The sequence below is a fragment of the Hydra vulgaris genome, chromosome 12, assembly GCF_038396675.1.
Source record: "Hydra vulgaris chromosome 12, alternate assembly HydraT2T_AEP".
NCBI classification, from domain to species: domain Eukaryota; kingdom Metazoa; phylum Cnidaria; class Hydrozoa; order Anthoathecata; family Hydridae; genus Hydra; species Hydra vulgaris.
This window is the reverse complement of record NC_088931.1, coordinates 3,789,120-3,805,000: the sequence shown is the minus strand read 5'-3', so window position 1 is coordinate 3,805,000 and position 15,881 is coordinate 3,789,120. Positions and strand designations below refer to the sequence as shown.

The window sequence follows — 15,881 nt, the reverse complement described above, 5'->3', positions numbered from 1 at the left end:
AATATTTTTTATTCTTGACATGTTTCGTAGTCTTACTACATTTTTAAAAGATTTAATTTACAATTAAAACTCTGGTAAATAAATTTAAAAACTGAAGACAATACAGAGAAAAATTAACGGATAAATAAACTTGTTACAAACCAATTAAAAATTATATTACAAATTATGACAAAATAAACTTCCTAATATTAAAACATTAATAATAATAATAATATAGTAAGTTAGATAGATAAATTTATAATATAATGAGATGTTTGTTTATTTAAAGAAGGATTTTCCCATTTAATATGAAGTGCTTCTTTTATTTTTAATTTGTTATTGGTAGAGGCAGTATCTAAAATCTGAAAGCAATCATAATTAGTTAGTGTTTTACAATTAATGGATGAATTTAAATGTTTAAAAATATGCGATTGCTTGTCACTCGTAAGGTGCTCATTTATCCGTGTTGTCAAATGTCTGGAGGTTTCTCCAATATAACTGGCGTTACAGCCAGCACAAGAAAATTTGTAGACAACATTAGATTTAAGCATCTTAGGAAGTGGATCTTTTATGCAAAATTTGTTTTTTAATTTATCGGTTGTGAATATAAATTTGATTATTACATTTTTACAATACTTTTTAATAATTTTATCATTTTAGTTTTAGTGAAATTTGAGTAAAATCCAATAAATGGAAGCCTAAAATATCTTATATTAGTATTATAACAGTATTTATAACAGGTGGATTAATTTTCTTTTCAACATATAATTTAATTTCAGTGTCGATAACTTTTTACGGAAATTGATTATTTTTTAAAACTAAAGAAAGATTTTTTATATCCTTATCAAATCCAAACCACATGTTGTTAATTTTATATGTTTGATCAATCAAGCAACGTATAAGACCAGTTTTGTAACATGAAGGGACAAAACTAAAGAAATTTTGTAAAAGACCCGTGTATGTTTTTTTGTGATAAACTGATGTAGAGAGTGAATTAGACTTATTAATAAGAACATCCAAAAATGGAATTTGGTTGTCTTTTTCTTTTTCCATAGTAAATTTTAAGTTTTTGTGTTGTCTATTGAGATGTTTAAAGAATTCTTGCGCTTCAAACTCTGAATTAAAAATTGCTATTATGTCATTTACATAACGTTTATAAAAAATCGGTATGGAGGATGAGCAATTATTAACCCACATTTGTTTGTGAAAACCGATAAACATATTAGCTAAAATTGGTGCTAAAGGAGAACCCATTGCAACGCCATCTAATTGATCATAAAATTTTCCGTTTAATAAGAAATGAGAACCTGGCGTTGAAATTATAAATTATAGTAATTTATAGTAAAAATTATAGTAATTTTTTGAAATGAGTTTTAGAAAAATATTTTGAGCGAGTTTCGTCTTTAAAAAAACAATTCTGTTGCTATATTTATAGTTTCGTTAAGTGGAATGTTAGTAAATAAGTTTTCAACATCATAAGAAACTATAAATTTGTTAGCTACGTTAACTTGTTTTAAATCTTCAACGAATGAAAATGAGTCAAAAGTGGTATAATGTTTTGGTAAATATGGAGATAATAAATCTGAAAGATGTTTAGCAAGTTTATAATTATATGTGCCAATTGTTGAAATAATTGGTAGAAAAGATGGAGAAGAAGAATCTTTACTAAGTTTGCGCATCTTAGGTAGAGCATAAATTCTTGCTGTTTGTGAACCAACAGGATAAATTTTATTGTAAATGTCTTTTTCAAAACATTTTAAGTTTTCTAAGATACCCTTGAAAAAGATACTTCTATTTTTATAGTTGGATCATCTTTTAATTCTTTAAACTTAGTTTTATCACTTATAATATTATTAAGAGAATATATATATACATGTATAAATATATGTATGTATATATATATATATATGTATATATGTATATATATATATATATACGTATGTATGTGTGTATATATATTATTTTTATTAATAATATTTTAATATTAGGAAGTTTATTTTGTCATAATTTGTAATATAATTTTAAATTGGTTAGTAACAAGTTTATTTGTCCATTAATTTTTCTCTGTATTGTCTTCAGTTTTTAAATTTATTTACCAGAGTTTTAATTGTAAATTAAATCTTTTGAAAATGTAGTAAGACTACAAAACATGTCAAGAATAAAAAATATTGTGATTTTTATTAAAATTTATATATATATATATATATATATATATTTATATATATATATATATATATATATATATATATATATATATATACATTCACACAAAGTGTTTTGTCAATAAAGACTCATAGAAATGCTTCTGATGATTTCTGATGAGTCTTTATTGATAAAAAAAGTAAAATGAAAAAAAATTTATAAATGATTTTCTACTAATTTATATACATGAGGTGTGTTCAAAAAATACCCGGAATTTTTAAATTTCGTGGGTTTGAAGAGTCCAATTGTCAGCATTTTTTTTTTGTGTTAGTATACATGCTCCTAAAGTATGATAAAATTATCAGCTATATTCATTGTTTTCTTTGTCTGTGGTAGTTGCTAAGGTTCAAAATGTTTTTGAGCTCGGTGATTTTTGCTCGGTGAAATGAAAGAATTGAAGAGTCAAAGAATTTGTATTAAATTTTGCGTATAAAATGAAATAAAGTGTAAATGTGAAAGTGCTATGAAAAAAACAAGTGTTTACGAGTGGTATAAGTGTTTCCAAGATTGCTGCAAAGATGTCAAAGATGATAATTGATAAAATGTGAAAAAAGTGGAAAAAACGGTTATGAATGATGGCCAAATTACAAAAAGAGAAGTTGCTGATGAAGTTCGAAGATCAATCGGCTCATGTCATAACATTTTTTTAAACGTTTTGGGCATGAAACGAGTGGCAGCAAAATTCATTCCAAAACTGCTAAATTTCGACCAAAAAAACAATCGCATGAACATTGCTCAGGAGCTGCTAAGTCTATGACTCCAATGACAATCCAAGTTTGCTTGAAAGGGTTATAATTGGTCATGAAACATGGGTGTATGGTTTATATGGCATCAAAACCAAAGCAATATTGTAGCAATGAAAGCACCCTGAATCACCAAGACCAAAAAAAGCATTTTAAGTTCAATCAAACGCTAAGGTTTTTCTTACTGTTTTCTTCGATTATAATGGGATAGTTCATCATGAGTTCTTACCACAAGGTTGTACGGTTAATAAGGAGTATTACCTTGAAGTTATACGACGTTTACGTGATGCAATCCGAAAAAAACATCCTGACTTATGGCAAAGCAATTCATGGCTTTTGCACCATGATAATGCGCCTACTCACTTGTCATTGCTTGTCTGTAATTTCTGGCCCAAAACAACACCATAGTCATGCCCCAACCTCCATATTTACGAGATATGGCTCTATGTGACTTTTTCTTATTCCCAAAAATGAAGAAAACCTTAAAAGGCCATCGTTTCACAAGCATAGATGACATTAAAACCGCATTGGTGAATGAACTAGAGGCTATCCCAAAGATTGAGTTTGAGAAGAGTTTCAAGAATTGGCAGAAGGGCTGGCACAAGTGCATAGTACCAAATGGGGACTACTTTGAAGGAGCCAACATTAATGTAGGCGAATAAACAAATATTTTTGCGAAAAAACAAAAATTCCGGGTATTTTTTGAACACACCAAGAGTTACAGCGCTTTTTGTATCAGAAAATGCAAACAAAAGTGTATGCAAATATCTAACTTCTGTAAACATCACATTATGCAATATTAAAACATATATCAAGTTTTACAGTTTTATCTTTACTTTAAAATTAAATTTTGACTACATTTCTTTATTTTTGATTTATAGCATTTATTTGCCATTTTAAAAAGTCTTTTGTTTATTAAATAGTTTTAAAACTTTCATCGAACAATACACCTGAGTGGTCAAAGTGGTTAGGTTGCAACATTTTAAAACGAAATGCAGTGTTTCAAATCTTAGCTCATTCGCATTTTTTTTTTTTAAATCTTTTTTAATTTTTTAAAATAAAAAATTAAACATTTTTGAAGTTCAATAGATATTTTTACTTTTATAAAGTTTTAATTTTATTTGAAAATTGCATTGCAGCAAAATCTCCTTAAATTTGATTTAATGTGAGGGTTCAAATCCTGTCACTTGCATACTAATTTTTAAAAATCATTTCCAACTTTCTAAAATACAAATTAAAACATTTTTAAAGTTCTATTATTGATATGTAAAGATATGATATACAATAACAAACAAAAGGAAGAGAGTTTTTAAAAAACTTAAAAATGCAATAAACATCGAAACAGCAATAGAAATTTTTTGGGTATGCGATAGAGATACTTAAGTTAATAATGTGCTTAGGTAATTAGTTATGTCTATGCGTTCAACAACATTACAGAGAAAACTTTTTTTTATAGAAAAAATGATTTAACATTCAAGCTTTCATTTTCTTCAAAATTAAATAACAGGGCAAGGTTTCAAATAAGCTGGGGACAAGTTTTTATTAATTGTTTTTTATTAAACAATTAATAAAAACTTGTACCCATTTTTTTTATAGAAGTTTACAATTTTACAATAAGAAGTTATAAAGTATTGAACATTAATTATATGATTCAAAACAAAGATTTGACTTATTTTTTATCACTAAAGAGCGGTTTGTGCAATGACTAACGAAGCGCCTAAAATTTTTTAAAGCTTTGTTATAAATCATTTTTTTATTCATAGCTTTAAAAGGTATTTATAGTTTTTCTATAATTCAAGTAAGGTATAATATATAAATATGTAAAGTATATATTTACAATGTTAAATATTATTACATTGTATAATGTATAATGCATGTCCGGAAACCTAAATTTGGAAAAACTACTCTGGATCTGGTACTGACTGACTGCCTCTCCAGAATTGTAGAACTCAATATTGGTCAACTTCTTGGTAGCTTAAAAAAATTTTCCATTGGTCAAAGCTCACCCTCTGCTCGCCTGTCTGTCAATCCAATATTCAAAGCAATCTGCAAGCAGTTTGAAAAGTGACATCCTTGTTATACAAATAAGTTATTCATTAAAACTTGTCTCACTATCAAAATCTTATTCAAAAATAGTATATAACTAAAATTTCAGTAAAAAAAAGATTATTGACTTTTTGGAAAAATGGTATGGAGTTTCTAAAGTTGATCATTAGAACATCTTTAAATTTTTAAGCAAAGCTGATTACATGCAACATTGATCAATCTGGTCTTAATAAAGCTGCAGTTTTTTACAAAATGATTCAACTGAAAAAATACAAAGCAATTGGCCCAGGTGGCACAAGCCCTTATGTCCTCAATGAGTGTGTTTTTGCTTGGCCTATTTTCCTTTTGATATTACCTTAATTTGAGACAGGTATAATACCTAATATTTGGAAAGAAGCTAATGTTATACTAATAAACAAAGAAAAATGTAAACAAAATGATCCATTTGAATAAAGGCCTATCTTTAACAGCCATATTATGTAAAGACTGTTGAAAAAACACATAATGAGTCACCTAGTTAAGTACAACTTAATCTCTAAGTATCAATACCGCTTTGTCAAGCAAAATTCGTGCGTTACAAATTTACTACAAACAAACATTGCATCAGAGGCACTGAATCATGGTCTTTACACAATCATGATATATTTGGATTTTCCTAAAGATACTGATAAAGTCATCAGACTTTATCAGTATCTGACATAAAGTATATGACATGAAGTGTTAATTATCAACTTGCAGACTTATGGTTTTAAAAGTAAATAAATGAGTTGGCTCAAAGTGATCCTTCTGGATCACTTTGAGCCAAAAATAAAGCACTTTGAGACCAAAAATAAAGAGTTATTGTTGATAAAAACTACTCTAAATAAATAAAAGTTCAAAGTGAGGTATTACAGGCATCTGTACTTGGTTTATTACTATTTATAGCGTACATAAAGCCAGCATAGGCTCCTATCAACATAGCTAATAAAAACTTAGTCAAAAAAGTACAAAGAAAAGCCTCCAAATTGTCATTTCTTAAAGGAAAAAAAAAAAAAGATCAATTAGCTCTACTCAATACTCAACAAGTCAAAGGACTGGTACAGAAGAGAAAAGCACACAGTTCAGTACTTAAAAGAAAGCATAGTTCTTAAATATTATATCCTTGATCCACCCACCATAAAAGCCTAAATCTGACAATTGTTCTGAACCAGCTGGGACAGTGAGGAAAAATAAGGAATCACATAATATAACTGTCATCAAAGAAAACAATGTTTCCTAAACAGAGTGGTTGACATTTGAAACTTCCCAATGCATTAAAAAGACTAAAATAATTAATTTGTTTTAAAATGGTTTTGACGCTTATTTGAAAACAGTATAAAACTTGAAAAACAGTTCAGCTGTCCCAATTGACCATATTCATTTTGGTCAGCTCTGCTCTCTACCAAAACTCAATAATATTATATACAATGTATACTAAAAATCTTATACAAAATACTATATTAATACTCAAGAGTTATAGAAATATTATAAACATTATTGTATTAAGATTGTAAACAATACCATATTAATGTTATATATAAAACTATTATATATTTTATGAATATATTAAAATTATTACAGTATATTACCATTACAGTATTTATAATACAACATTATTATTAATGTATAGTAAAATATTATTATGTAATAGTAATATTATTTATAACAATAATATATAATATTGATTATAACAATAAAATTAATTAACTATTTTACCAATAATATTTATTAACTATTTTAATAATAGTTAATACAGTTTTTGTTAATTAAACTTTTAGTTTAGATTAATAAAATTATTTAAAAAAATATTTTAATTTAATTAATAATATTTTAAAATAATTTAATGGATTAATAAAATTATTAAAAAAAATATTTTCAATTACTTCTAACAAAAATTATTCAAAAATCTGTTGTCCTGTGTCTACAAAAGTATAGCAAGCAACCATAAAAATATTTTTGATACTATGTTGAATTTTTGTAGTTAATGATTTTAGCCAAAATACTCTGAAAAATTATCACTCACTATTTCGCATCGGAGATCTGCCATCTTTTGTTCGATCCCAATATAGACTATAAGATAAATTTCCATCTTGTAAACCAGGGCTACACGAACATATTGAGTCAGACATGTTTTTTAAAAAGTCATACAGTATTCCTCCAGTAACATTATAACCTTGCCCATTAATTAAACCTTTTTTAAGGTACCATGCAGTATATATCTTCAAGGGACATTTGCAAGATTCTTAAAATTTTAAAAAATAATAGAATCTGAAAAAAATTAGAATATCAATACATTACATAATCAAATATATATTAGGGTGCAGTGTTTTGCAATAAAGAAAAAAATAGCTCTTGGTAAAAATATATAATAGTGAGGGAAAGTTGTCCCGACATATAAGCAATGTGTAAAAGCTAATGATCTCAACAAATAATCTACAATATTTAGTTAATTTAACCTAGCATCGTGTTGACTCGTATAAATCACACTAGGTAAAGCTACCTACTAGTAGTTAGGTCTATCAAGAGACGCAATAGTCCAACTTAGTGTTAAAAACTGGCATTATGCTGCAAGCCTCTAAACAGGATCGCATAAAACCATTGCGAGCCAATTGTCCACAAAGAGCCAGCGATGCTTCGGTAACAATCTTTACACACTCTTAAACTGATTGAGTGTGACAGGGATATCTTTCAAACTCAACAGTGGAGTCTCCATGAGTTGCTACAAATAGTCGAATATCAGCTTCTGTTATGTTCATAGTCAGGGGTGGTTCTGTTACTGCTGTATTTTTCCAGTCAATGAGATCAAAATGTTCAACAACATCAAAGTTCAGCTTTGGAACCCTGAACGGGCGGAGAGTAGACAATTTTTCCAGTCAAGCTTTGAGAATTCGACCTACCTCGTGGATGTTTTTTCTTTCATCGCTGATCATTGACAACAACACATATTTGGGGTGTCCAAAGTACCCATTACGTTGCAGTACAGGGTCTATAATGTCTAGCAACTCTTGGGTTAGGTGAGGCAACAACTAAATTGTGCAAAAAAGATGTCTCACACCATTTTTACATACAAATGCATTTTAATGGTGAACCAAAGTGGAGCATAAACCTTTACAATATATGTGACTAAATGTTTAAGATTGATTGAAGGCTCTTCACTAGAGGCATACAGACGTAACACTCTATTGGTTGTGGTAAGCCATCATGAATGATTTAAAGCTCCTTTCTCTTAAACAGAGCCAGCAAACATTATCCCTTCCATACGGCTTTACACATCTCCCACAGATATTATTTATCGGTGCTGAGATTTGTTAAAATAATGATTGGCAGAACCACCTTGATTTGATCAAATAACACAACTGCCAGTTTGCTAGCGCTTTAACAATTGTTCCACTGAATGCTTGTGGACCTGACATCATTCCATCTAAATACTGTATCAGATGCCGCTCATTTGCTTGTAACATGCAAATTAGCCACTGCAGCAGCTTTCTGTAATCTTTTTTGAGTAACGATATAACACCACCTGCTCTGCCGGTAATCACGCTTGTCCCATTGTAACCTATAGCAACAAAGTGTTTAATGTCAATGTTACTATCTGTAATGAAGCTAGCAATAGAACTTTTAATATCCTTTGCTGTAGATCCCTTTGGTGTAACATGATCAAGATACAAAGATCCTGGTTTTTGAATTTTTTTTTTTTTTTTTTTTTTTTGTTATTCACCTCCTCAAGACCGAGAAGGCCACTACAGATGAGGAGGCTACTTAGTAGTGGTTATAACCCTCTCTCAACTCTATAACTCTGAAACACGAACCTTAAAGAACAAAGCTACTGCGCGGAGAAACAAGTTGAGCGCGGTACTACCAGGGACGTGGTGGGGATGAATTAAAAATATGTGTTCCTCGGTAATAATGCAACCGTAAAACTTTGAACCTTCTTTATTGTTGTTCATAGTTTTGTCCTTTCTACCATCAAAGTAAATGCCACTATTTTTGATTCTTGAGATGGCTTCTTTTGGATATGCTACTTTTTACGTTCTCGGAATATTTTGCTGCAATCTATAACACTGGATGAATTGTTTGGTGTTACAATACCATAATCCTTTAGTACTGCAGTAGTTATTGCTGCTGCAGACCCGTCAGAAATACCATATCTGTCGCAAGTATGTGCTGTTGGAAGTTTTTGATGCGATACTGATTTTACATTACTCAAAGAAGTAACTGGTGACCAAATATCCTAAAGTTTACCAATTTCGATTGATATTTCGTTGTCAGAGCAATCATCGTGAATCTGACCAGCAATGTTGTAGTCACCAGAAAAAGTACCGTCATCAATCTCATCATGATCAGGGTCATGTAATTTCTGAATATTGTTGGTAGATGAGGATCTACTTGGCCCTACGCTTTAGCAGTCCCACAGTATGCATTTCTTCAGCTTTTCGAAGTAACCTCAAGGCAATCTTCTTTGTAGCAAGTTTATCAATGCCACCAATGGTCATTAATCGCAGAGTTCTTTGATCATGCAAAAATGCCTGCAGAAAGCACCTTGCGATTCCTGTCACAGGAACATACTTCAAAAATGCATTTGCAGGCCAAAATACTGAAAAGTCTACTTCTTGCATTGTTTCTGAAAGTATTGACTGCCACTTCATTGTTGTTACGCTTTATGTTTTTCATGAGCTTCATGAATTTGTCGTGATATGAGCAAATCATCTGTAAAAGCCGAATATGTGAGACAACTGGTATTGAGGCTTTTAACCAAATTTGTTAAATTTTTTGTGCGACCTTCTCCAATATATCTGAGACATTTGGCTCTTTTGTAGCTGCTGTTGGTTTTATCTGATGTTTGATCAGAGCGTAATATAGCATAACATGTTCATATGTTGGAAGAACAATGTCAGACATATCCTTTGACATACCAAATACACTACAAGCCATTATCTTTTTAGTATTCCCCACTGTCGCTATTTTGTACTGTTTATAACTGGCAATATTCTGATATTCTTTTGTACACTACAGTCTACAATGCACAAACATTACACTATAATGCAGATCAAACTTTTATTTCACTTACATGTAGTTCAAATCCAAAACCAAATACAACCATAGTCACTTTGATACAAGCTTTAACTCTATTTTATAAAAACTATTTTATATAATGGTTTTTATAAACTATTCAAAAATAGTTTATTAAAACTATTCGTGAATGATAAATAAATCAGTAAAGATAGAATAGTATTCAGAATACTATTCTGAATGATATTATCCAGAATACTATTCTGACTAGGACTAAGTACTAAATATTATTTCATTAGTTTTCTTCCAGATAATAATGTAAATAAAGAGTTGATATTAAACAGAAGATTTAGTTTCTTATCTTTGAGAAACAAATAAGATAAAACAAAAAAGCATTTGAACAATGATATTGTATTACTAAATGAGAATTTAAAAAATTATTGATCTTATGCCTACTTTGATCAATTATGCCTTGGGCAGTTTTCATTGCAATGGCTTTTGGTCTGTAATTGTAGAATCTCCAGGATCAATTCCACCATATCCTACATTATTATATGGATGTCTCATGTGCATCCAACAGTACATCTGCTCAAACATTGCACAAAATAAAAACATGCAAATTTTACATGCTGACCCCCTGAACTCAAAGCTTACTGAGGACCCTCAAGATCTATCACAATCCTACCGAAACCTTTACACATTACTTATAATAGTCAGGACAACTTTTCCTCACTATTATATATTTTTACAAAGATAAAAAAAAATTCACTGCGCCCTAATACTTTTACTATTTTACTATTAGCAGAGAAATCAAAGAAAACAAATATTAAAACATTTTCATTAAACTATTATAAACAATGTTGCATACCAATATATATAGTGTTACTTTTACTTCCTGGTCCAATAGCAGTTTCACCAGCAACGTATACAGTATATTCTGTGTTAACTGACAAATTTTTTATAACATACCCAGTGGTGTAACTGTCAACCTATATATGAATATTATAAAAATATAGTAGTAGTGTAGTAATATATAGTATAGATAACACAATATAGCATTATAATAATAAACATAACATAATACATAATACAGCTTGAATAAAATGAATAATCACAAACGAATAATACAGCTTTAGTCTACGCAAAGATGGAAAAGGATTTAGGAGTGTATATTTCAGATGATTTGGAAAGGACTAAACAGGACCAAGGATAGAACCTTGAGGAATCCCTGAAGTTACTGGAAATGAAGAAGAGTGGTGGTCTTCAAGGATGACTTTAATAAATGGGTTAGAAAGAAATGATTTGACAATCTCATAAACTTTCCCAGATACACAATATAAAGCAAGCTTATAGAGACTAGCATCCCAAACTTTAATAAAAGCTATAGATAGATATTAGATATATCAAAAGAAACAGCCAATTTTATCTAGTGCACAACAAAATCACAGCAGTTAGCAAGTAAGATGTAGAGCAGAAGCTTGAAAACCATATTATTTATCTGACAGTTAGATGTTTGACTCATAAAATTTTTCGATTAAAAACTCAAAAACCTTGCTAACAATAGAGAGAAAACTGATCGACATTGGACATTGGAGACATATACAAAGTTGGAGGGGTCAGAATGATCTCCAGAGTTTTTAAAAGTTGGAATCACAGATGCCATTTTCCAGCAGGTAAGAAAACAAAATTCAGTCAAGCACTTATTAAATAATTTAAAGAAAATTAAAGTTCTGGAGAACACTTTTGCAGTAATAAATAAGCGTTTGTTCTCAAGCATTTATCAGCTTGATAAATGCTTGAGAACAAACGCTTACAAATAGCCTTTATATACATATAGCCTTACATATATTTAGGGTAGTAGTATGTAGTACAATGATAGGGTGAGTCCAAAAATGAAGTATGAGATGAAAGATTTAAAGAAATCATTATATGGTCAGAACCACCTAAGAGAGAAAAAGGAAAAACTAAACACAAGCTAAGATCAGAGACCAGACAAAAATTAAGGAGTGAAGATAATTGATTAGGGTTGTAAGGAAAACAAGTCACAAAGTTAACTATCTCAGTAAAAGATTGAGAAATGCAGAAGGCTTTAGTGCCAGCAAGATCAGTGGCGTTAGAGCCAAGCCATTCAGTGTGATGAGCAATAAAGTCACCAATAACAACAATATTGGCAGAGGGGTAAAGAGAGAGAGCATGGTTAATTTGATTAGAAATTACATCTAAAAGAGTGCAGTCTTGGAATGAGTAAGAATGATAAAGAACAAAGAAAAATGTGATAGAGTGAAGAGGTGTTAAGCAGAAGTTTATAAAAGAATGATTAGAGAACTCTGTGACAGATGACCTGATTTTTCAACAAATAGGTGAATTAATAAGTGTGTATGCACTCAAGCCTAACATAAGACTTTTGGAAATTTTGTGAATGAAAAGATAATCACTTTTAATACTGAGATCTGAAGAAGGAACAAAAACAGAAGGAACATAATTTAAATTAGTCTTACAAAGAGCAAGCAAGTGAATTTTGGTGAATTATGCAATAGATATGATTCAACTAATGAAAGTTTCTACAAAGACCAGTAATATTTGTAAAAAATATATTGAAACAGTTAAGTAGTGATGGTGACACTAACATAATTTATACAATAAAATATTTAGATAAAATAAACATCTTTATGGAAAAACAACAAAGGACACTATTTGTTTAACTGAACATTGCAGAAAGGCTGTATATTATATATACATATACATTATTATATTATATATATATATACTATATTATATATACATATACATATATATATATATATATATATATATATATATATATATATATATATATATATATATATATATAAATAAATAAATATATATAAATACATATATATATATATGTATATATATATATATATATATTTTTTTGTTATTTTACCTCCCCAAAACCCAGAAGGCCACTACAGATGAGGAGGCTACTTAATTGTGGTTATAACCCTCTCTCAACTCTAAAACACAAACCTTGACGAACAAGGCCGCTGCGCGTAGAGAACAAGTTGAGCGCGGTACTACCAGGGACGTGGTGGGGATCGAACTCGGAACCTCTCGCTTATGAAGCGAGCGCTCTACCACTACACTACTACCGCATGTATATATATAATATAGTATAGCCTTTATATACATATATTATATATATCTATATATACATATATTTATATATATATATATATATATATATTTATGTATATATATATATATATATATATATATATATATATATAATATAATTATAATTTTATTATATATTTTATATACATACTAATTATTTTACAATAACTATATACCACATCTCAGTCAAAGCAAATACATTTATATATATATATATATATATATATATATATATATATATATATATATATATATATATATATATATATATACATATATATATATATATATATATATATATATATATACATATATATATATATATATATATATATATATATATATATATATACATATATATATATATATATATATATATATACACATATATATATATATATATATATATATATATATATATATATATTTATATATATATATATACATATGTATGTATATATATATATATATATATATATATATATATATATATATATATATATATATATATATATAACTGATTTTTATTAATGACTATAAAAATTTTAAAAATCTATAATAAATAATAATAAAAAATAATAATAATAAAAAATCTATAATAGATAATAAATAAAATTACCCAAAAATCAGTCATTGTTGGAGGAATTATTTTTTTTCCATCTCGAGATATTCCATAAGAAATTTTGTAGCGTAACAATTTCCCATTGATATAATCATTAGGTATTGGAACCCAGTTAAATACAGCCTCACTTGGACGATTCTTATCAATATACCAACCAGTTATATTGGGACCAGTAGATGGAACTAAAAATAAAAATATACTACATATATATATATTTAAACAACTTTAAAATGAATTCTACAAAGTAGAGTGCTTAATGTTCTTAAAAGAACAGAGCAATTATAAATTAGTAGAAAATCACAAAACAAAATTTTTTTTTTATTTAACACTGTATTTCATCAATAAAGAGTCATCAGAAATGAATGATCAACCTATTAAAACTTTAATTTATACCAAATATAAAATTACAGGAAGTCACAATTGTTATAACTACTGTAAGTTTTCACACAATTGTGAATTTGCTGACACTATTATAAAAAGAACTCTTTAGAAATGATTACTTATGCTATTTAAAAAAAATATTTTTTAAAAGGGGGATTTAATGTCAATATTATTTGAGCTCATTTATTTATATAATTTTTTAGGAGAAACTTATTTTTGTGCCTATATTTAGAAATTAAATCATATTTTTGTTTAATAAGCATTCTTGGTTTACATGAGTAATTATTTCAAATTTTTCTTGGCAGCATAGTATGTATTTTTTGGAAATATTGTTATATGCAGGCGCTGATTTAAGAAAAAAAAAAGACACCATGCAGTTAAAATATATATGGGAATTAAAAGGTAAAAATATTGATGATTTTATACTGAATTGGTCCATCCTTATCTCAGCGCCTGCATATAACAACATTTCCAAAAAATGTATACTATGCCTACAAGAAAAATTTAAAATAATTACTCATGCAAACCAAGAATTATTAAACTAATTTCTAAATGTAGACATGAAAACAAGTTTCTCCTAAAAACTATAATAATAAATGAGCACAAATAATATTTACATTAAAACCCCCTTTTAAAATATATTTTTTTTAAAAAGCATAAGTAATCGTTTCAAAAGAGTTCTTTTTATAATAGTATCAGCAAATTCACAAATGTGTGAAAACTTACAGTAGTTATAACATTTGCGACTTCCTGTAATTTAATTTTTGGTATAAATTAAAGTTTTAATAATTTGATCATTCATTTCTGATGAGTCTTTATTGATGAAACACAGTGTTAAATAAAAAAAAATTTTGGTCAAGTGATTTTCTACTAATTTATATATATATAATATATATACAAGGTGTGTTCAAAAAATATCCGGAATTTTTGTTTTTTCGCAAAAATATTTATTTATTTGTTTAAATTAATGTTGGTTCCTTCAAAGTAGTCCCCATTTGATACTATGCTTATGTGCCAGCGCTTCTGCCAATCCTTGAAACTCTTCTCAAACTAAGTTTTTGAGATAGCCTCTAGTTCATTCAGCAATGCACTTTTAATGTCATCTATGTTTGTGAAATGACAGCTTTTTAAGGTTTTTTTCATTTTTGATAATAAGAAAAAGTCACCTCGCACCCCTTCTTCATCTATTAGGCTATTTTTAATACATTGTTTCATGTTTAGGATGTTGAATGTTGGATCTTCTTGACTCAATGCATGGGTTTTGCTTGTGTCTCTGTTTTATGACTAAGCAACTCATTCTATTATCTCCTAATGAGGGTACAGCTCTAAAACTCACTTTTATGGTTCTGAGGCCGGCTGGTCAGGTTTCCTGAAATCTGTGGTAACTCTCAGAGAGGCTGATTCCATCAACAGCTGAAAAATATCAAAGTATTAACAGTGCCATGTTGGGCATGAACTTTTGTACTTTTGGTGTGAAAATTGCGAAGGTCACATTTAGAGCCCTTTGTTACAGCCTAGGGTTTATTAATAGTTATGAGGCAATTGCTTGGGCTATTAAACAGTGTACAAAGTACTATCTACGCTTTGATTCAAGTTCTTTAACAAATTTAAAAATGACTATAGTACTAAAAACTATAAAACAAAAAAAACCATCACCATCACCAAGTTCTCTTAACCTATCATTCACTAATATTCGTGGTCCTCGAAGTAACTCTTCATCTATT

At 28.5% G+C, this 15,881-nt stretch overlaps 1 protein-coding gene across 2 annotated transcripts in view; it reads right to left on the bottom strand.

Annotated features, from left to right (window-relative positions):
• LOC100199991 (uncharacterized) overlaps positions 1-15,881 on the bottom strand; it is a 97,800-nt gene that overhangs the window by 31,547 nt on the left and 50,372 nt on the right. For both annotated transcript variants that reach the window (XM_065811264.1, XM_065811265.1), the window contains 3 exons: positions 13,774-13,958; positions 10,867-10,987; positions 7,012-7,230 (listed from right to left, as the gene is read on the bottom strand). In XM_065811264.1, the coding sequence (XP_065667336.1) occupies positions 7,012-7,230; positions 10,867-10,987; positions 13,774-13,958 (525 nt within the window). The remainder of the gene's footprint in view (positions 1-7,011; positions 7,231-10,866; positions 10,988-13,773; positions 13,959-15,881) is intronic.